The sequence below is a fragment of the Pholcus phalangioides genome, unplaced genomic scaffold (assembly GCF_987345545.1).
Source record: "Pholcus phalangioides strain wild (caught in Gottingen) unplaced genomic scaffold, Ppha-v1.0 ptg000008l_1, whole genome shotgun sequence".
In the NCBI taxonomy this organism is placed as follows: domain Eukaryota; kingdom Metazoa; phylum Arthropoda; class Arachnida; order Araneae; family Pholcidae; genus Pholcus; species Pholcus phalangioides.
In genome coordinates this window covers 52731280-52755611 of record NW_028301601.1, presented here as the reverse complement: position 1 = coordinate 52755611, position 24332 = coordinate 52731280, and the positions used below count along the sequence as shown (strand labels likewise).

The following is a 24332-nucleotide window of genomic DNA, read 5'->3' as shown; positions in this document are numbered from 1 at the left end:
TAATTTTAAAACAAAACTGAGAAAGCAAAAAAAATCGAAAACATCCATTAGATAGATTTTTTTTTTCCTCATCTCAGCATTTAAAACAAAAACACCGGAAAGCTTTTGCTGTCTCTTGGCATGCTATTTTTTTATATATTATTACTATCAACTGCGTGGCTTTTGTGTGCGTGAAGAACTCGATTGCTTTCTCCTGATTTTATAATAATAACGTGATCCTCACGTATTCCCAAGGGATCAGCATGATCCGTCCAGGGAATTTGTTAGTGTTAGTAGACATCCATGCCCGAACCGGATTTCCAAGAATTTTCTTCTGAGAGAAAAAAATTACCTTCAGTGTTTCAACTGCCCTGGTGGACGAAATTTAAGGGATTTTTCCCGATTTATTAAAAAGTTCATGTCCATTCGAATTGATTGTAATTGTACTAATGGACATTCGTCTTATATGAAATGAATCGAGAAGGAGCTTTTAATTTCCGAATCTATTGTTAGAAACAGAATAGATATGTAACATGCTGTGTTATTTTGAAAACCCATTATGAAGAGCAGAAATCGGTGCTTGAAACGCAGTGCAATGCTTTCGTGTGATGCCTTTCGGGATTCACACGAAAGCGTTGTTCTGAAAACATGGAGATCAATTGTTGCCAAAAGCATAATTCCGAAACCTCATTATTCCCAAAAGGGTAGTTCCAAGACCATTTTTTGCCGAAAAAAAAGATTGTTTCAAGACCAATTATTGCCAAAAAGATAATTTCAAGACTTAATGTCGTCAAAACATTGTTTTCCGATCTCCCTCTTTGCATCCATTTTAATAACTATTGTTGTAAACAAAGGACATTGCCAAAAAAAATGTCACAAATATAAAAATCTAAAAATTAAGCTAAGCAAAAACGTCTATCTGAAATTTAAAATCAACGCAGAAAGAGATACTTTTTACAACAACGTTTCCAATGCACGAATAATAATAATAACAATTCTCCCACAATCAGATTTTTAAAATAGACACAATCACATACGACAATGAAATTTTGATAGTTTACCTCAAATACGCGAATTCAAAGCATGGTATAGCAGTGTGATACATACTTGAATAATAGTTGTCGGGCCTAGGCTCTTGGGTGACCAAACGAGAATCTAAAAAATATAGTTATTCTCCCATAGCCCCCACCGGGTGACCAGTGGTCATAATGTCCCTCCATTAACAGCTTACCTGCCACCATAAATTTATTGCACAGAGGCAGTAACATTCATATTTGTCATTGTTCCTTTCATATTTGACTTTTAACTCCTATTTTTTTGGGGTTGTTGCCCGTCCAAGTGACATTTATGAACCGGGGCACTCCACAATATAACATTGTCTGAAATTGTACCTGGGCTTTATGCCTGTTGAGCGACCTTCGCTTGCCTTATTTCAGCATGAGACAATGCGGAAAGTTAGGCTATTCCACTGTAAACCGAGGCCTTATGTACCGATTGATGCTCTACGTGAACAGGGGGGGATCATCTTAACAACTTCTGGTGGTTTACGGCTGAATAATTTTTTTTGGACCTCCCCTTCCCCCTCCTGAGCAGGATTTCTTAAAATTTTGAATTCAATGGGCCCTTTGTGGCAATAAGATGAGAGCGAAGGATCCCCTTTGCCGATCAGACGAGTGCCAGGCCCCCTCTATTTGTCCAGGGGACCTATTGTGCTCTAAAGACTGCCGTGGTCTCAAGTTACCGCTAAGCCCTCGTGTTCTGGTACTTTAGCCCATATGTTAAGGCACCACTGTATATGAGACCTTGTAACTTTGGCGCTCAAATACTTTAGAAGGGCCCTAGACTAGGCGGGGCCTCTAATTAGAATTTTCATGGAACCCCAGTAAAGTGTTAAAAGAAAAAAAAAAAAAGACAAGAATCATCTACCCTTGTGGGCCATGCTGCATAGGTACAATAAAAATAACACTACATCGGACTGATAAAAAAAAAGTCTTTCTAACTCAACCCAAAGGCCCAGATAGTTCTGCGATTACGAATATAAAGAAAAAGGGCCTTCTAAAAAAACATGGGCCACCGAGCAAAGCGCTATTACGTGGCCCCTCAGCTGCCTTGAAATAATAGTTTACCAATTTACACACTTATTCTCGAAAGTTAGATCCAATTATCATGCCTCCCCTATGCAACTGAGGCCACCTGCTCATGCATTAAAAAAGGGCTTGACAAATTCCAGGTGACCATGGCGACACTAAAAAATTGATATTGGCACCTAAAATTTTTTTGTGTGGCTCGGTAAAGAGAAATGCAGTTGGCTCCTAAAATATTTGATTGCCACCAAGATATTTTTTCTCGATTGTCAAATCTTGGTTAGGACAGCACTATTATTTGGCACGTACCATTCTGTGAATAGAACCAACCTAGAAACATGAGGTGGGATTAATCTTCTCCTTGTAAGTGTCGCCATTATTTGGGGCTCTCCGTCAAAGAGCACTGGGAATGAATTGGGATAGGCCTAGAAAGTATAGCCTATGTCTAGATCTAGTTCAGGTGATGAATGTTAAAGAAGGCCTTAACCCGCTTTAAAAAAAGAAGACTCTTATCAACGCGAGAGGTCAGCAGCTTCCATGAGCTATATAGTAAGCTAAGCTGTCTGGAGATTGTCATCGCCATTTTAATGAGACCAACAAGTCACATGATCTGAATATATACCCCTTCCCCTGTGTATTTTTCTATTGAATTGGCGACATTTATTTTTTCGGCGTGACGATGGAGGTCTCCCAAATTAGTCTTTCTTCGTGTCTGGTCGTGCAGTTGGTGACCTCCTACGACAAACTTTTTGGAACGGAAATATTACCTTAAAATATGTTCTCATAATAGTCACGACGCCATGACTATTTACTTTGATCCAAGGGAATATTTTTTTTTTGGGGGGGGGGGAATTCCAAAAGGTGAGTGACAATCAGGGCGCGTGACAAGGCGCCCTAGCTTGATAAGGACAATCTTAGTTTGAAGGTCTTGTACCAGGGCCCGACTCTGACATGAGGGATCCATGGGCGGGGGAAACTTGAAAGGATGGGGGCGTGCACGATGATGAAAGCGGGAGGGGGCATCATGATGATGATGATGTCAATTCATATATGTATGACTATACATTACATATCAGTTCGGCTCCACATTGACACTAGGGGAGTGTGCAACCTAACCCTTCCTGTATCTCCGTTCATGGAAGGAGCCCTGGGCAAAGCAGAAATTTACTCTTCGACTTCCGTCAAAGATCTTTGTTCCGTCACTAAATATAGGGTGTCCCATTAATTCGTGAATAGTTAAAAAATTTATAAAAATTGAAGGAAATGGAAAATAAATGCGGTTTGTGTGTGTGTGTGTGTGTGTGTGTGCAAAAAGAAAAACTTATTTTCACGAAGGGGATTTTTTTTGTTTTTGGTACAGAAGAAAAAATAGTTCCAATTTTGTCGATAGAGGACGCTGGATGAAAGTACGGCAGGAGCGATTAGACCGGATCAATTCTTCAACCTCATCCGTGTCCGAAATGTTCGGAAAGCCGGTGTGATTCGACTAACAACTTCTCGCGCAACTTCTTACGGCCAGTAATTCAGAAATAAGCTGTTTAATTGTACACCCGGTATATTAGATGACTCTGATTTACATAATTCCAGGGATTTGCTTTATTGCAGTGCCATCTATCAACAAAATTTTTTTGTCCAATTTAATTTTTTTTCTGTACCAAAAAAAAGAAAATTTTTGAAATTTATCTTTTTTGCGAATTGGTTCAAATACAGTGAAACCTCGCTTACAACGATACTCGATGTAACGAAAAATCTCTCTGTAACGATATTTTTTCAAGTCTTGTTTAAATATCTACACTCTTCTAATGGGAAACTGCTACTTCTCGATATCACGATAATCACTCTACAACGATATTGTTTTAGGTCTGCAAAGTATCGTTATATCGAGGTTTTACTGTATACAAATTCCTTCAATTTTCATGAATTTTTAAACTATTTACGGAACACTCTGTACATGTTGTTCAAATTTCGCCTTCGCCCCCCCCCCCCCCGAAAAAAACTATAGGGCCATGGGCAAGTTGGTTTCGTTTTCTGGTCACGAGACCATAAAAAAGATACAAATGACGTTTGTTACAACGACTTCCCCCCCCCCCTTCCCCCTATCGTTCCGTCAAAAACGGGCGTTGTATCGGTGGTCGAAAGGACAACATATATGATAGCCGTTATACGAAAACATTTTCGTTTCATTTGGGACTTATCGCATTGGTGACAAGTCAGTCACTATAACGAGGTCGTAGATTTTCATGGTCGTTATGACGAGCATCGATTACATTATGAAAAATTTGGGGGGGGGGGGGAAAGGAAGAATCGAAGAAGGGCCTTATCCGTGATTTCGACAGTAGGGATGGCCCTAAGTTAATAGGATGCCCTAAAATATCCATTTGCCCTAGACTGGGCGAATAAAATTTTTGAGGGAACCGAGCTCCCCTGAACACTTTGGTGCTTCTTGGTGCTTCTTCCAAGCTCAGGATCAGCCTGACGTGTCTTATAACAATCACGACCTCTCAGGCAAAGTCATTTTTCTGGGCCCCCCTCTGCATAGGTAGAGATGCCTAACTACCACTGGCGGCTCCAGAAAAAAATCTTTACCCGTGCGGGACCTATATTTAGTATCCCATGACCATTTTTTTTGGTCAACAAAGCTTTTTTTTCTCCCTTTCAACTTGCGGCCACGAGGTCGCACGGCCTATGAGTCAGTGCTTACCAATTTACATGCTTGCAAAGACGCAGGTATGAATAAAATATTGGGGGAGGAGGATGAGAGAGGAAGTTGCTAATCATCCCATATATATACGGGACTTCAGTGCGTACACGGAAGGGGAAGGATGCGTTGCATTATTATTATTGGGGGAGGGGGGGGGGTTAAAGGGGCCAGCAGGGCCGCAACTAGATGCTTGGTCACCCGGGGCAAGCGCGCATTTTGACGCCCCCTTGTAATGTTGAAGGAGAGGTTTCAGATTGAAATTTGCGCCCCCTCTGGTCTAGCGCCCGAGTCACGAGACCCACCTGCTCCCCCCCTAGTTGCGGCCCAGGGGGCCAGCCACCCTCCACTAAATTTATTAGGGGGGGGGGAGAGTTGCGGTGCCTATGCATCCTTGCACTGGAGAATCTCAACCAGATTTCATTTTCATGTGCACTTCAGGCCTCGCCTGGGTGGGGCCCATGCGTTGAGACGGCAGTGCTGCTGACGGGGCAAGTTCGAATTTCGGCGCAACCGTGTAATGGCTGTAATGTGTTGGAGTGCTTAAAGGGTGAATTCGGTGACCGGAGTAAAAGACCCGCCAGCTAACACCTAGTTACTGCTCTGGATAGACATTGCCGTAGAGAGTCCTTAGGCCAAGATTATGGACTTGAGCCTGAGATTAATAATAAAATTGAAAGAAAATTAATGCGGTCGATCCCACGACCTAAGGCCGTAGAGGGTGCCCACCCATCCCTCTAGCCCTAGGATGTGGACCCTATCAGCCTCTTCTTTCTGGGTGCCATGGATTAACTTCCCATTAGCATATTCTATGAATAATAATCATTAAAAAAAAAATTAAATTCATGTAAAGAGGAATTAGAACCCGACATTCCCATGTGAAACCCCAAATCATTGAGATTAAAAAATAATAAAATCATCATAAAACATTCATGAGTTCACATAATCACGTGAAACAATATAATCCCTTCCCCCGCCCCGTATCTACTTACCCCGCTCCCACAGCAGAGCTCAGCACATCTCAGCCTCGGCCGATCATCATCATCCAGCTCCCGGAACCGCGGCGCCATCTCTCGGCGATCACCGCAACAGAAGCAGCAAGACGTAAACATGTGAGGCTTAACCCGGAGATTGGATTCCTAAATTTAAAATTTCTCAAAAATTAAACGCGTTCCGCCGACCATATTTTTGAGAAATTGGGGGTGGGGGGGGACCCGGGGCGCGTCAATCATCCGGGCACTGGGACCGTCTCCATCCGTGATAACAGCAGCAGCGGCGGCACTGAAAGGTATCTACCGGAACGATAATCCTCCTCACAGACATTGCATCAGTGAATTTCTTATCAGAATTATATCAGAGACGCGATATCTGACGTCTTCACACGTCCTATTTCTTTTCCCCGTAGATATCAGTTAATCATCCTGCCATCACCGATGGCTCCACGCTCACTGATAGCGTATTCAAAAAAGCACCGCATAACCAATCTGGTCCATTTGGTCATCACATCCAGGATCTTGTCCACGTTGCCCTGGAACAGCATATGCTCCAACTACATCGAGATACAGGGTGTACCCAGGACAGGGTCGGTCGGTCACTCACTATACCGGTAGATTTTTCCTCCCCCCCTGGAACGTGTGGGAAAATCGGCAAGCTGTCCCGGAAAAAAAAAACTGAAGAAACCTTGGCACAAAAACACACACACACACTTAATAGAAAGTAGAGATGAGCTAAAAATGGTCCATCCCCAGTCGATATTCGGAACTAAAAAAAAATTATTCGGAGTAAAAATTATTCGGGATGCGGCGGCTTCTGCGTTCGTTCTCGTACTGGAGGAGGAAAATACTAAAAATTGAGAGAAAGAGAGGAAGGAGGAAAATGAAGGTTGTTGTGTTGTATACTGGGGCGCCACGAGTGGTGGGTGCCGGAATCACGTCTGACTCCCGGGAGCCGGAGTCTCTATCTCTCTCTTTGGCTGTGTCGCTTGGCTACCACGTGAAAAAAAAAATTGTACAGTGTATGCGGAACACAGATGTGTGTGTGTGTGGAGAAGAGCATTCGTTAATCACCGTGTGGTTAGCATACAATGAATGCTTTCATGAGAGGGCTTGTCGATAAGATCTTGATTCATTAACTGGCTTTTAACTCTCTTGATTCTCTTTCAGTTTTAATGTGAAGAACATCAGTGGCGTAGGAGATACAGATGCGCTCAGAGACGCAACCGGGGAGAGAAGGATGGGTCTGCCATCCCGGACCAGAGTGGGCGACGAATAAATCCTTTAACCAGCGTCGAAGGCGGCGGGATTGCTGTGGGTGCTCGAGCACCCACGGAAATTTTTACAACTGCTCAGAGCACCTCCAGAACTGTTTCAGAAATCAAAATTTCCTGCATGAAACTCAAGAAGAGCACCCACAAGTTCGAAACGCTTCCGACACCCCCTGCCTTTAACAACCCCGTCAACATTACACTTGGGGGCACCGAAATGCTTCTCGTGATTGACAAAGAGTATCAAGTTGCAGCTAAGTGGGTGACCCCACCGTTGCCATAGTGGTGGTCGGCTGAAGTTGGTTTCCTGTGGTTCCCAACTTCGAGCCGATCTCCCCATTAAAAAGTCTCGCCACAGAGAGCAACAGGCCTACAACGATTAATTATTCAACCATTTCACTTCACTCGTATTTAGAAAAAACTGGTAGCAGATGGCAGCACTACACATAACAAGCATTACACAGAAACAAACTTTACGTCAGGTTTCACTACACGTACACACACATTCCCGCATGTACCAATTCGTTAGAGGTTCCGCAGAGGAATATGAACGAGGTACATGTATGGTTTAGTAGTAGTAGCTAAGTGGGTGTCATAGGCGGAAATAGACTTGGAAGTCTGGGGCGGGGGCACGATCATGATGATGTCAATTCATATATACAAAAAACATTAGATCAGTCGACTCCACCGTTGACGCTGGGGGGGGGGGGCCCTTTCTCCGCCCATGGTGTGTGCTGGAGCATAGCTATCAGTATCTTGTAACAGAGCCGAGGAACCAACCCAAGAATTAATTCCGAAATCAAAAGCTCATACTTAACCCAATCAACTCTGATTTGAATACACTAATTATAAACACTGAGAAAATACAGAAATCACACTTCCAATGTCTCTAGAACTCACGGAAGTTAACACAAGTGCCCTCTGTTTGATATCTGGGAAGTTACGTAAGATACACAACTTCATACACAGCGCGTGATGTTCACGTCAACGGAATTAAAGGCCCAGTTACGAAAGGACGTGAACGTCGCGTCATACGAGCCAAACACATACAGGTACGAAACATTCCTGACGCCCCCCCCCCACCCCCGTCAGAGGACGAAACTGAAAGATTCTAGGAAGGGGAAGAGCCATCTTAAGCCGGGTTTTCCTAGGAGCAAAATTTCTGCGCAGTGTGCAGCGTGAAAACGCTGATTGGTTAAAAACCTGAAATTCAGGTTTTTTTTACCAATCACAGTTTTCACGCTGGAAGCCTGCTCCTGAGAAAACCTGGCTTTAAGCAGGGTTCACACCCTGTTTAAAGCCCAGGTTGGACCCGTTTGGTCAGGGCTTCTCAAAACCGGTTTTATTGAAGTGGCTCCGGAAAATCGACCATTAAAATACCCATCCCCCCCCCCCCCACTGCGCTAGCCACACTTCAAAACCGGTTTTTGCACGGGTTGAAGCTGTGGGTGTGAATCCTTAAACGTACGATTTCACATATAGTTCTCCAACCACGAGATGAATTTTCGCTGCGTCATGTCACGTCACGTCGGATGATTTCATTCAATTTTTTTTTGGTAAAACGATTGCACATCGAGAAAAGTTCATCAGTAACTGAGCTTTCACGATTAGCATATCCATCTAGGATAAAATAGAATCGTTTGACGTGACATGACGTGCCGTAGCCAAATCTCATCTCATGGTAGGAGGACTATACTTACTCGTTTTGTCCGTCAAAATGAATACATCAGACTTTTGCTTTTCTTCTTCTACCCCCCCCCCCCCCACTTCCAATCATTTCCCACACACAACCTCCGGTTGCGATCGCAGAGCCACAGCTTTCACTTCACAAAATCCAAGAGGCGTAACTCAAGTCTCTATGATGTGCCGACCGTCTTCGGGTCGTCCCGAACTTGAAGTTCGCCGAGTGCGCGTTGCTCACTTCAACAATCTGAAGTGACTTTCTGAAAAAAAATCACACAAGCAAGCGGATGGCTTCTCGTCATTCCGAAAACTTCCCGATCCTGAAAAGTACAGGCTTAGAGAAAATTTATAAGCCTGGATAAAATTGTTACACATGCCCCGAGCATGTTGGGTAATGGACTTGTACAGCTCTGGTAGAGGCGTGAACAGGGAGGGTTATGGGCTCCACTCCACCCCCCTCCCAAGGCGATCAAAAATTCAAAATATCCTTAAATATCTTCGTAAAACAACCAAATTTATGACCTTCACACGCAATCTCAATCAGTTTCTGATAATTTAAAATGTCTTTTGAAGGTTTAAGTAACTGAAAATTCCCAGTAAAAAAATTATAAAACATAATAAATAAGAAATATTACGTACTATATAACATTGCAACGCAAATCAAGTTTTTTAACGGTTCAGGATCATGAAGGCAGAAGAAACATCGTATTAACCGATATTTCACCATATCCGATTATTTTGTAAGTGAACACAACTTATCTCAAAATGACCATTTTTTCTGTAAATCATTGAGAAATCGATTTCTCGGTTAAAAGAATGTGAAAAAAAATATGAACGAAAGATTTACATGAGAAATTAAATAACATTCAAATCAAAGATAGATGTCACCAGAAAACGAAACTAATTTATTTTGACACGCACAAATATCGAAACTAATCTATTGTGAGGAGGGAGAATCAGTGCCGTCTTAACGCATGGGCCCACCCGGGCATTAAGAGAAGAGGGGCCCCACAAAAATGAGATCTGGTTGAAATTTTCTAGAATTAACCAGGTGGGGACTCAGAAAAATCACTTGGCCCGGGGGCCCATGATGCTATTAAGACGGCCCTGGGGAGAATGTTCATCTGAATTTTAACAAAAGTAAAACAAATATATTAACTGACATCTGACTACAACAAACTTCTCGGCAATTGAGCTTAAATGTGATGAATGTCATTAAAAAAAATACTATATAATAACTTATACTATAAATTTCTCCAAAGAAAGAGTAAACATATTGCTAAAATACGCATCAATTCAGAAATTAGTGTCATAAGCCAACCACAGATGGCGCTAGCATAAAAATTTTTTAAGCATCGTACATTAATCGAAACCATAAAAACGGTTGAAGATGTTTAGGAGCCATTTAAGTGTTAAGTAAACAGAATTTTACCATTTTTGAGTCCCCCCCCCCGGCAAAAGTAAGCGAAGCCCTGACCACTCCCCCCCTCCCAGCAAAATTAAGTAAGGTAGGCTGTTACTTAGACTCATTGCCACTTCACCAAACACCAACTCTGGCCATATCGCTATATTGCAATTTGCTGCCATTAACGAGTTCAGTTGGAAATGAAGGCGCTGTCTATTGGTGGTCACCTCAAGTTCGTTGGGAGGGAAATATCTGATGTAAATCCTTCCACATATAGACTAAACGAATGAGACGTTTCTTGATGGAGAGACAGCATCGTTAATATGAGAGATTTAATTAAATGATTAAATTATATGATACATCAGAGACCCATCGGGAGCGCATTTTCTTGCATGCGTCCGGTCTCACACTTCGACATCGAATGATACTAAAATGATAGTACCGCTACATGGCAGGTGTCTTTCTGCTACGCACCTACATCTAAAGAGCAGGTGGTATTCGCTAACATTCGGCCACCCTGCTACAAGAACGTCCTCGTTCACAGATACATTATTTTGCACAGCACAATTTTTCTGGAGTATATCAACAAATACACTAATTGCAAAACTAAATTATGGAAACTATAAAGCACGATACACAATATAAATGCCAAAATATAACAAAGTACTAAAATAAACAAACACACATAATATGAATTGAAGTCAGAAAATAATGACAGTTCTCTTATAGTTCATAGTCTTTCAAATACGACGGCAATTTTCTCGCCCTTTTAGTACGGTTCACTCTGTTTGAATCATTGTCAGGATCGCAATATTCCTCTCTCGGTGTACATGCATTTGATACATGATTATCGTTGATTTGTTTCACTTCACCATCATCGTCATTGAGCTCTGAGTCAATAACTTGATCTTCATCGTCAACAAGATGGAATAGTTTCATCTGAGATGCATGGGCTGTTGTTGTATAATTTTGTCGTCTTCCTCGCCCTTGACCACTTTGACGAAAATCAGTGATCTTATATGTGTCTGATGGCAGTATTCCAGCAACCACCATTGGACCTCGGTACTTTGCTTGTGTTTTGGTGCTTACTCCGGTCTGCTCTGGTAACCGTCGTACCACTATCACATCACCAACAGAATATTTAAAAGCAACGCTGTGATGAGCATCGTACATCTCTTTCATTTTCTCTTTTGAGTCCAGAATATTTTCTCGAGCTTGATCACGCAATTTGTTTGGTGACTCATATTCGGAAGACGTTGGCAATAATTCCGGTGGGAAGTAACCGGGTCTTTCGGGTTTGTACCCATGCAGAAGTTCAAAAGGGGACTTGCCTGTGGACTTACTGGGTGCCCAATTTATTGATCTTTGCACTTCAGGCAATACTCGATCCCAATCCCTATGCGACTCAGTTTTAACAGACGAGGTTATCATAGGTATAAGAACTCTGTTTATACGCTCGACTTGACCATTTGCTTGTGGCCTTTGACTACAGATAAGTGTATGTCTGATTCCATGCAATTTACAGTAATCTTCAAATGCTTTTGACGTGAAGCAGGTTCCTCGATCAGTTATAACACGATGGGGAGTTCCATAATCACTGATGAATTCATCAAAGTACTTGAGTACACTCTTCGTGGAGCAATTAGGACACGGTCGTAAACGAACAAATTTCGTGAAGTTATCAATAATGACCAAAAGTTCTTTGTTGCGATGAGAACTGGATATCAATGGTCCTAGGAAATCCACGTGAATAATTTCAAACGGTCTTTTACCTGGGAGTATAGGGTTCAATTTCCCTTGTTTCTTTCCTGACGGTGCTTTTGTAAATGCACAGACCACACACTGTCTCACATGTTGTTTGACGTAGCTCACCATTTTTGGAAACCAAAAATGTTCTCTGATCATCTGTACTACTTTTTCTGCACCATAATGACCTGAAAAATCATGATATTTCACAGCAAGGTATTTTCTCATGGTTCGTGGCATCACAAACAACTTTCGTTGCTTGCAATTAATTTCTTCGATGCGATAAAGTATACCTTCATTCAACTCATAGTTATCAATAGTAGATTTATCATGATGAGTACGTTTAGATACTGGCTTCTTGAGAACGGAAATAATTTTCTGCAATTCTTTGTCCTGAGACTGAATAAGAGAAACTCTATCTCTTTCGTTGGAAATGTAAAATGCCTTGGGATTTACATTAAATTCGCTTGGACCGTTAGAACGAATCCCGTCATACGATGTATTTTCGCATTCTTCCACAGGTGAACGACTGAGAGCATCGACGTGCGTCATATTCTTTCCAGGACAATGTTTCACCTCATAATCAAATTCGCTAAGTTGTTCAGCCCATCTCGCAATTTGAGGCTTAATATTTCGTTGAGTGTTCAAGTATATGATAGCAGAACAGTCGGTAACAAGCGTAAATTTCAAGCCAAGTAGTAACGGTCGAAGTCGCGTCATTGACCATACAACAGCAATGAGTTCAAGACGACTGGAGTGGTACTTTTCTTCATTAGGATGAGTTCTACGACTCACACAGTACACCAGCCTTAGATTGTTGCTATTGTCCCGTTGAAGTAGCATACCTGCTAATCCAACCGCACTTGCATCAGTGTGCAATTCTGTTTTATCACGAGGATCGAATAACTTTAACACCGGTTGTGACACTAGTTTTTCTCGCAAGATCGCAAAAGCAGTTTTTTGTTCATCATTCCATTCAAATAACTGATTGTTCCTAAGTAAACGGTTAAGAGGAAATGCTATGATAGCATAACGTTCTATGAAGCGCCGAAAGAAACCAGTCAAACCCAAAAATCGTCGTAGTTCTTCTTTAGTCTTGGGAACTGGATACTCAGCTATAGCAACTAATTTCCTTGGCCCAGGCTTCAATCCCTCTCTGTTTACCACGAAACCAAGATATTCCACTTCAGGCATACAAAATTCACATTTGGATAGTTTCAATGTCACCCCAGCTGTTTGCAGTTTTTCCAGAACCTTTTTCAATTTTACCATCATGTCATCGAAATCATATGCGCCAAAAAATATATCATCAACAAAACATGTTACAGTGTTCCACAATAGATCACCCAAAGCAACAGACATCGCACGCTGAAAAACTGGAGGCCCATTTGCTAATCCAAAAAATAAACGAGTTGGCTCGAAATGCCCATCAGGTGTTGTAAACGCAGCTTTACGTGATGATTCATCATCCATTGGGATCTGGTTGAATCCTTGACATGCATCGAGAATGCAAAACATGCTAAATCCTGAAAGACGGTCAAGCAAATCATCAAGACATGGAAGGGGAAATTTATCTTTCACGGTTTGAGCATTTAACTGCCTGTAATCAATCACCATTCTGTATTCACCAGTCTTTTTGGGAACAAGTAGTACTGGACTACTGTACTCCGATATACTATCTCGTATAATTCCTTGATCTTTCATTTCAGTTGTAATTTTTCGCAGTATTTGTCTTTCATAATGTGAAGCACGGTATGGAGATCGTGCTACCGGTTTGCTTCCTGGAATTTCATTTATGTGCATCACAGCTGTATTGATGCATCCGATTTCGTCAGGTTCTTTCGCAAAACATGAACGATAATCATTAAGTAATTCGCACAGCCTATTTTTTTCTTGTTCCTTTATGACATCGCCGACTTTAATTTCTTCACAAATAATAGGTTGCCTATTGCTTGTGATTGCTTTTGCAACCATAACATCAGAAACATCAACACTGGAATCAGGCTCGCTATTCTCATCATGCCAGAATCCACGCAAAATACCTCTATTTTTCTCTATTGGTATTTGGCATACCTCCTCGACCTGAATTTTACACAATCTATCAAACTCATCGATATTAAGGAACTGTGACTTTCCTTCTTTCCGTATCAAGATTAATTCCGGTGAATCGATAACATTATTACCAATGAGTACATTTGGTCCCTCAAAAGTATCGTCTTTTACTATATAGAATGTAATACTTCTCATTACTACATTATCTATGGCGACATTCACTTCTGTAATTCCTAGAGGTTTACTAAGACCACCAATACCTCTAATAGGAGAAATAACCTCATTACGAACGTCGGCGTTTACCCTTTGAGCAAAATTTTGTTTCATCATAGATATGTCAGCACCTGTATCTACAACAGCTTCAGTTTCTACCTCATTGATTCGAACAGTTTTGTTGTGAGAAGGAATGTTTACTTTCGGCATGAACATAGCTGTGTTCACCAGAAGATTTTTTGGTTTTGTTGAACAATCTTTAGTACCATGACCCTCTTTTTTACAAGATGTACAGAACTTCACCCTTTTTGGTTTAGGACAATCTCTGGAAAAATGTCCCTTCTGGTAACAGTTATAACACGCATTATGGTCTGCAGGTTTACCAGTATCAATGTCCTTTCGCCAATGATAATCTTCTTTCTGTGGTTTGTTTTTGTTAAATTTTTCTCGAGTCAAGTTTTGAGTTGGCGGTCTAGAGCCTTTTGAATATTCATTATTATACACTTTTTTACAAGTGCTCATGACCACACTTTCATATTCATCAAGCATTTCTGTCAACTTTACCACGGTTGTGATTTTTGACCATTCATCAATGAAATGATTACGAACATCTGTATTCACACTACGTTTTAGTTGATCGGTCACGATAAGTTCTTTTAGCCCCTCGAAATCTTTTATTCCCAATCCGCTTATCCATTCCTCGAAATAATTTCTCAATTCGAAACCAAAGTCCTTCCACGTAATTTCCGAACTTTTCTTGTGGTTATTGAAAAGCTGACGGAATTGTTCAGGGCACAATTTGAATCGTCTCAACAGAAGTTTCTTAACATAGTCATATTCAGCAGCTTCCTGCTCAGGTTCTCTGGCAATGAGAGCAACAATTTCTGATGGTAATACACTAATGAGATGCGTAACCCAATGTTCTTTCGGGATGGACATGATCTTAGCTTGACGCTCAAAAGAGGTCATAAATAAGCTAATATCATTCTTCATATCAAATTTTGGGATCAATTTATGAAGATCTACTTTAAATGAACTATCATTTTCCCTCGCTAGACCCCCACCAATTGAACTTAGAGACAGTTCTAACCGTTTCTTTTCCAATTCCAATTCCATCCTTTTCATTTCCATTTCATCCTGACGCTTTCTCATCTCCATTTCATCCTGACGCTTTCTCATCTCCATGTCATTTTGACGCTTCCTTTCCTCGCGCTCATCAATCTCTCGTTGTATTCTAGTTTCTATAACGGTATCGACAAGGACCCTAACAAATTCTTCCTCATAATTCTTCGAGTTTAGAATTAATAGTTTTAAATCAGCAACTTTAAAATCGGGATCAACTGTTTCCCCAAGCTCCTCGGCGAGAATTTTCAAGTCACCTTTTCTCGCTTTCGCTAAGAATGACATCTTGCAATATTAAAAGAAAATAATAATAATAAAAGAAAAGAAAATGACCAGTGCTATGGTATTATTGCTAAATAATGATACGGAATATAGCATTAAATTGACTCTGATCATGAAACGAAAATAGTTCAACTCACCACTACATGGCAACAATAAAAAAATAAATCACTTCACTGCATATACACGAAAAGAAATGAATAAAAAAAAATGAATTCACTGAAAATTAATCGAAACTCGCGCAAAATCTTGTACATCGCACTTGCGCGCTAATATAACCCTCGCATCGTCAAACGTGGAACCATATAATAATGTGTGAAATAAATTCACTGTGGATCAATCAAAGTTTGCGCAAAATTTTAAACATCACACTCGCGCACTCTCACCATCACAACACCTCGACACATCGGAAACGTCGCAGAATAATATACATCATACACGCACTAATATCTCGCACTGCATATACTAATATCGCGCACTAAATCATCACAACATCAGTCATCATCATATTTTCACCAGCAAGGATAGGAGAATCACTGGAACATCGGAAATATCGCTGAATCTTTAACCTCAACAGCCATTAGACTACTTCGGGAATCCTCGGGTGACATCGGCAATAGTCGGGAGACATCGATATCTTCGGTAACATCGGAGATCCACGGAATCTTTAACCTCAACAGCGATTAGTATACTTCGGCAATCCTCGGTAGACTTCGGATATCCTCGGGTGACATCGGAAACAGCAACCAGCGGACGTCATCGGCAATCATCAGTAGAAAAGAAGAAACTTTTTTTTTTTGTTTCGTCGTCGAGAAGACAAACTTCGCAAGCTGCCGATTATGGGCTCTAGTTCATAAACATCAACGCACGTGGGATATGCATAGCATCATCGTTATCACTATATATCTATGTCTTTGTCTATGTCTATATCTATCCCACTTCTGAATTATAGACTAAACGAATGAGACGTTTCTTGATGGAGAGACAGCATCGTTAATATGAGAGATTTAATTAAATGATTAAATTATATGATACATCAGAGACCCATCGGGAGCGCATTTCCTTGCATGCGTCCGGTCTCACACTTCGACATCGAATGATACTAAAATGATAGTACCGCTACATGGCAGGTGTCTTTCTGCTACGCACCTACATCTAAAGAGCAGGTGGTATTCGCTAACACACATTTCCGAACCCAGGACCATGGCAGCAAAAAAAATAGGATAAGTATATAAATATACCATAATCCCAAGGATCCTACTAGGCCGGTGTCTCGAAAAAACGAAGCCCGCATTTAGTGATAACGAGATAGAGAAGATACCACACGCATGGCTCCCGCGAGAGACAGATGGCTCTAGCTTAGTGGTGGGGTTATCATTATTTCAAGATTTTCGATTTTTTGTGTTGTAGAAATCTACTAAAACATCATACAATGTAGGGTCCAGCTAAAAATCCTGCCCCCTGCGGGAAAGATATAAGATATTCGGGGACGAGACTGACGACACGCATCATTCTGTATCCACACAGGCGTGTTAGTAGCGCCCTCACTATAAAGAACTGTACTTTCATAAGCACACAACCACTCGACACCAACACCCAATGAGCGCTAAATGCATGTCGGCGAGTGGAAAAATGATGAATCGATATTTTGAGCTATTAATACCCATTTCACGATATGCCCGATTCTATTTCTGAAAATAAAATATCGATTCTTTGTCACGATAATTAGTTCAAGGGTGGGTCGGTGATATTTGCTAGATGTCAAATAGGATTATCTTTGACATTCACGGGAACTATCGATAGCGGAATCCCTCACACTCACGGATACACAACCATAGGGCGCGACCCTATGGGGCCGTCTTAACAGCATCTGGGATTCCCCCCTCCCCCCGAGAAAAGCGATATTCTGGAGGTTTTCTTGGAGGTAGTTGCTGCCCACCGTGGTCTTCAGGCAGTTCACGGGAGGGATCATCGATCGATACAGCCTTACGCACACCTATGAACCAGCTGTATGAACCCCGTCAGGGCCCACCTTAGCATCATCATGGACTACCGGGAAGTGATGCTCTTGGCAGGAGGGCCGCTCTTATCAGACGCGGGACCAGAGACGTTTCAATAATTTCGGGCTCCTTAGTTCCGATTTTATATGGCCTGTAGGAGGAGGGGGGAATCGGCATCCGAAAATTCATACATTACAGTATTACGAAATATACAGGAGTGCTGAAAAAATATCAATAAAAAATTTCGAATCGATGAAAATTCAGAAATGAAAAAAATTTTTAATCGATGAAAGAAACAATTTTTCAAAATTAATGGAAATTAGGAACTAATAAAAGAAATTACTACAGAAATAATGAAAACTGAAAATAAGAAAAGGTGTTGAAAGAAATAATTAATGAAAAATTATGAATTCATGAAAGAAATAATTCGAGAACTGATGGAATTTCTGAATTTAAAGAAAGAAAATAACTCCGCCATGAATGGAAAATTCAGAAATTAAGTGAAAAAGAAATAATTCCAGAATTCTCCATAGTTGAAGCTTAAACACTTTGTTCACGGCAAAAAAATGTATGTATTTGGCATTTTTTTTATTACTAACATTACCGTAAGTTCGGGACCTTCAAAACGGGACCCGGTACGACCGCACCTGTCATACACCCCTAAGGGCGGCTCTGGTTCTTGGGCTTGCTACCTGACTACGCACCGGATCCTTCCGGGTCCCCAAATCACTGAAGACGGCCAATTCCGTATTTTCATTCGAAAAGCTCAGTGCAGAAAAAGAATGGAAGAAAAGACCCACATCTCACATATGCAGTCAACCCTCGATTCGCGAACAATTCGGGTTACGAACTAGTCTTGGTTTACGAACATACAAAAAAGATCAAATCTCCAGAAGTCTGAGGTCACGTGGCTATTTTTTTTTATCTGAGAGAAGAGTTGTGTGAATTTGGTTTCATCTGAATAATGTTCACGCCCTATACCCACTGCATGACTCCTATTATCCACTACTGAACCACACACACACACACCTCGTCCATATTCCTCTGCGGAACCTCTAACGCAGCGGTTCTTAACTTTTCTGATTCGCGGAGCCCTTTTCAGTGAATAATTTCTATGGCGGAGCTCTGTATAACTCGGGGAGCCCTTTTTAGTATATTATTTATATGGCGGTACACCCTTTAGGCCTCTTTTTTTATGTTTGTTTATCAAATTTATTGATTTATTTTATTATCCTCGATTGGCCGCGGAGCCTCTGGGAAGTGCGCGGAGCACCGGTTGAGAACCGCTGCTCTAACGAATCGGTACATGTTGGAACGTGCGTGTTCGTGTAGTGAAATCTGACGTGAAGTTTGTTTCTATGTAAATGCTTGTTATGTGCAGTGTGCTACCATCTGCCACCAGTTTTTTTCTAACTATGAGTGAAGTGTAATGATTGAATAATTGTATCGTTGTAGGCCTGTTGCTCTCTGTGGCGCAACCTTTTGGTGGGGAGATCGGCTCGCGTTTGCGCCGTTGGGAACGAACCACAGGAAACCATCTTCCGCCGACGGTGGGGTTTCCTATTATCCACTGTAAAATGCCACGGGTAACTTGATCTGAAAACGCGGACCACTTGAGTGGTCTGTAACCATGCGTCACTTAAGGCAGGGCCGTAACTAAAGGGGGGGGGGGAGGACGACAACTGCCACGGGCGGCAGTTTTAGATGGGAACAAAGAACACCATTACAAAATTATCAAATTTTAAAGTCGTGGGGGTGGCACAATGTTTGCCCGGGCGGCAAAAATCTCAGTTACGGTCTTGCTTAAGGAATCTTTAAATGTGCCGCTTGCAACTTGTGATATGGAAATGTGCAATATGGAAATTTCATTTTTACAAAATTGCGTTTGAAATCACGAGCCACCGTTTCAGCATGTATGGACTAGAGAGGGATCACCACAATATACAGCAAAAAAAAGGCACTCACCAAACAAGCAACGATGTCCAACACAGAACGCGACGGTATCAGACTGGAGAACTTACTACAGCTGACCATGTTCAATCCGACGGAGAATAAGTGACACAAAACTCACTCAAAACTGACAACATGAACACGCAATATCAAGGCGGATACGACAATCTACCACCACCACCATCGACGACACCAGCAACATGTGGTTGCTATTGGTGTGAAGGAAACACTATTTCGGAAAGAAAAAAAAAACCACCACCGCCTAACACTTTCGGAAGCAACAGATGCGTGCGTGGGTCCCCCTGAAAAACATATGATTCGAGCGAGCGAGAAGGGTCGCCCCTCCATTCAGATCCGCTTCCGAAAGAGGGGCGAATTGTCCCCCCCCCCCCCCGAAGAGGGTTACAGATGTTCGATTCGATAAGTTTTCTATCAATAGGAAATACGGTTTTTACTATTAAAAAAAAACTACCAGGTTTTTCATGCAAGGAGGTATAGTATGGAATGATGTGATTGCAAAAACGAGACAGGTGCGGCGTAACTTCTGTAGGTAGGGTAACCAGATTTCTATATGACGAAACCGGGAGAGCTGTCAATTCGCGACTGTATCAACATATGCGCTCACCCGGGTGCAGGGCCTCGTGATAGTAAAATCTGTTACGTTCTAATGACTTTTGTTCAAAAGAAATCAGTAAATAGGTTTGCTAGGATTTGCTACTAGGTAAAGCCAGCCCCCCCCCCCCCGAACAGAACGATACTTATCCAGGGTGTCTTCCGATGCTGTTAAGATGGCCACTAGCCTATATATATACTCAACCCGTGGCCCTCGGAGTCATCTAATATGGTCTGCGCGACTCTAAACCAAATTTTGTAAAAATGAACTATGTGGCACATTTAACATTCACTTGAATAACGTGCGGCGCAATTCCAGAGCAATTAAATGACCCACGGTGCACTTTCAGATCGTAAGTGGCCCGCGACACATTTCTACGCCAATTAATTGAAGCGAGACATATTTACGGATCCCTTGAGTGGCTGTAGTACATTTCCGGATCATCCCCAAAGCACAAATGTGCCGAAACCTAAAAAATTTCAAGAAAAAGGGTAGAAAAAAACACTATGGTTATATTTTACTGCAGAACATTTCCAGTCAGCCGAGGGTTCGTTGCAAAACATTCTGCTTTGAGCAGATCGCTTAAGTAACCAACCCGCGGCACATTTCCAGAGATCACCTCAATGACCCATAACACAGTTTCAGATCACTCAAGCGGACCACAGGGGATTTACAAATTACCTAAGTGAACCACGGCATAGTTCCGGGTCATTTAATTTAGTGGCACACGACGTTTTCAAACAAATGTAGTGGTCCGCACTCTCCTAAAGGTTAAGCACCCTTGCACTAGCCCATAGTTTCCTTGTGTGGCAACTTTTTTTTTGTCCCGTCTCGCTCCTTCGGAAATTTTTTTCTCCCATCGCAATCTAACCCATATACAATCCTATGTTATACCCGTAGCTTCTACCGCTCCCCTAGAACATTCCACCACCCCCCCCCCCCCAGGAGGCGTTAACGCCCACGTCGGGAATCGCTGCACTATCCCCTCCCCACCTCATGTTGCAGGAAAGTAACATAGCTGTCAATACAACTTTGGAGATTGAGAATTAGGGAGGTTTTTGCGTTGATCCAACTTTTGTACAAAAAAATATATATATAAAAGGGATTTTTGAAAACGATCTAGGGATTTTTCCCCCTTTCAAAAACATGACGTCGCGCAAACTATCGCCAACCTGTAGGGTTAAAAATTAGTCATTACTACTCTCAACTCAAATGTCGCCATCAGGCCTAAAACGAGACATAGACAATAGAACATATGGTCAGAACCGCAACTAAGGAGAAGGCGGGTCTGGTCAACACCAGCTAGAGCAATGTTTCTCAACCGCCGGGCCCTGATATCATTCATATCGGGCCACGAGTGATATGCCGTTTCATTTTTCCTCATTTATGTTAAGTTGGTTATGTTTGACCGGGCCTCCAACTCACAAAAATGAACGAAACCGGGCTCGAAAGGTTTGAGAACCACTGAGCTAGCTGGTATTGGACAGGCAGCTTCGGTCGGAGAATGGCGAAACGTGATGACATCACGGCACCGAAAAGATTGCGAGCGAAGGCTTCCAGCTCTAGTACAGCGCCTGAGCTGGTGTTGACTAGGGGGGGGGGGGGAGTGCCGAATTCACTCTTCAACTGCTCCTTAACACCTTAACATTACGCGGTGGTACCAAAATGCGTGCTTGCCACCGGCTGACAAAAGTATCTAGTCGCGGCCCTGCATATAGTAAAAGCAGATACAAGTCCTCGCCAATTTCGGATGTCAAAAGGCCGAATTGATGCTGGCTGTTTGGCGAATTTTTTATTCTCGCCCCCCCCCGGGGGGGGGGGGAATTTTTTTTTTTTCAAATTTGATGCCATGTGTGGTGACAATTTACATTGCCATTTTGGGGGATTAAAAACGAAAGCAACGGTCTATTTTCGTGGGTAAATTCTTTGGATATAATCTTTTCCCCAAAAGTAGGGATTTTTTACAATCACGGGCGAAATTCGGGAGTCCTTGAGATGGAATATAAATTCGTGAGCCTAGGCAGCTATGCAGTAACTAGGATTTCTGACGGGGGAGACATGCTTTTGTAACGGTATTTCTTTCTTAAAATTTGCTGCCCCGCTTGTTCCGGCCTGGAACTATATGAAAAATGTCTGCCGATTCTGAATGACCCGACAAACCTATCCCCGATTCATAGAAGAGTGGTTTATTTTTTGTCATGTGCGGGCCACCCCCGCCCCATTCTTATATAGGGCTTTCTACTCACCGAAGAGCAAGATCCTTCCTACTTATCACCAAAACTAAATTTACAAAAAAAAAAATTATTTTTTAAATACACACCGAGAAGAGTGCCAAAAGGCATACCTCTTAATATCGTGTGGGACCCCCTTTTACCCGGTGAAGTGCAGCAATATTAAGAGGTATCCCATGACTTTTGGCACTTCAGTGTACGATCGATCTCTAATCCTGGGCCAGGCGTGACATTCCTTCCCAAGAACTAAATTTATAAGGGAAAAATAGGTGTGTGTCACAGCTGACATGAAAACATTAAGGTGGAGAGAAAGTTGCTGGTCGTCTCTTATAAATGTATACAGGTCTCAGGCGCGTGCAGAGGAGAGGGAGGGTGCACTGCATTGTTTTTTGTAAATTATTAGCGGAAGGGGGGGGGGGGGTTCAAATGACCTCAGTCCCTATGGTCTGGGCAAAATACAAGACTAGTGTAAAATCCAATGACCCGACACGATACGTCACCCTTTGATGTCCACGCCTACCCTGTCTGGAGCTCAGTGAACTTCTCGGGCAAGGTGGTATTCTGGGAAGTGGAGCGCTCATACTTCGCTGGAAGTAACAGCTTATATATAAAAATCATAGCATCAGATCTCATTGTGTAGGCCCAATATACACGAGGTTAAGGTGGCCCTGGTTTTATGAACAACTCTGCTATAAATTGTGAAAGCAGTCACATTTTTCCTAACATATTTCACATCGCTTTATGGCCCTCTTAAATATTCCATGACACCGCGGGGGGGGGGGGGAAGCCAAATGGCGCCAGGTTGAGAATCTCAACAAAGTCATACGGACTCCTTATGGTACAGAGATGTTTTAAGGAAGCCCCACAGACACACACGAGCGAAAATCCAACAGAAGTGGAGTCATGACATGCGGTAACAGTGTCATGCCAACACCATCTCTATCTGAAAGCCTCGTGAAGCTCGTGACGTCACTAAGTCTATTTCACCGTCATTGCAAAAAAGGTAAAGATATTGCATGCGTCGATCAGCTATATCCAATGGCTACAGGTGAAATGGACTTCAGTGACGTCGCGGAGGCCTTCTCCTATACATGGTGTTCGGACACGCTGAGCTGTGGAAAAAGTACGACTACTATCAGAATGCAAAACTGCCGCTGTACCATCGGCTGAGTTGATTTTCTGTGGTTCCCAACTTCGAGGCGCGAATGCAGAAGAGATGCCACAAAAAGTTATCAAAATGTATTTTTTATATAAAATTTTTTCCAGCACCACACACACATCCCACACAAAATACCGGTGTTTTCGATTGATTGCATAGTTGAAGATCTTGATCAAGAGGATGGCAGGCACAAATGCAGGGAAAAACTATTTCAAACTAGAAATGATGCCGAGTTTTTAGAATGAGACTGAACTATCAATGATGAGAATTTCTAACAAGCTTGGGCCTTTTTAACAGTATCATACACCACTTTGGGAAACTCTGCCTTTCTTTGAGCCCCATGGGGGGGGGGGGGGCGGCAACTGCCACAGGGGCAGAAGATTTAGATGGGGACAAAAGAACACTGTCATAAAATTATTGAATTTTAAAGTTGTGGAGGCAGCACAAGGTGAGAGATGCAAAAATCCTAGTTAAGACCCTACCATGCCAAAAATACCTGCCTACCAATTTGCATTCTAACCGTCACAAATTGTCAACAGATCTAATTGTCATGAGGTCTTTGGGCTGTGTCCAGATGAGACCCCAGGATCATAGAAGCCAGCCAAGTTCAACAGAATAAAAGACGTGAATGTAGAAATGTGCAAATCTTCATGAGTTATTAGCGGATCAACTGCAGGTTCAGGTACATTAACTTAAACATTAATCATTATTACCCATGCGAGACAGTTATAGCCAGTGCCGTCTTAACGCATGGGCCCACCCGGGCACCTCACATAAATGAGATCCGGTTGAAATTTTCTAGGATTTACCAGGTAGGGCCTCCAAAAAAGCACTTGGCCTGGGGGGCCCCCATGA

General features: G+C 42.2%; 1 protein-coding gene across 1 annotated transcript in view; it reads right to left on the bottom strand.

The window, feature by feature from the left end:
- LOC149084499 (uncharacterized) overlaps window positions 1-6589 on the bottom strand; it is a 91749-nt gene extending 85160 nt beyond the window's left edge. The window contains exon 1 of the mRNA XM_089234900.1: window positions 5754-6589. Within this exon, the coding sequence (XP_089091026.1) occupies window positions 5754-5873 (120 nt within the window). The 5' untranslated portion in view covers window positions 5874-6589. The remainder of the gene's footprint in view (window positions 1-5753) is intronic.
- Window positions 6590-24332: the final 17743 nt, after the last annotated feature.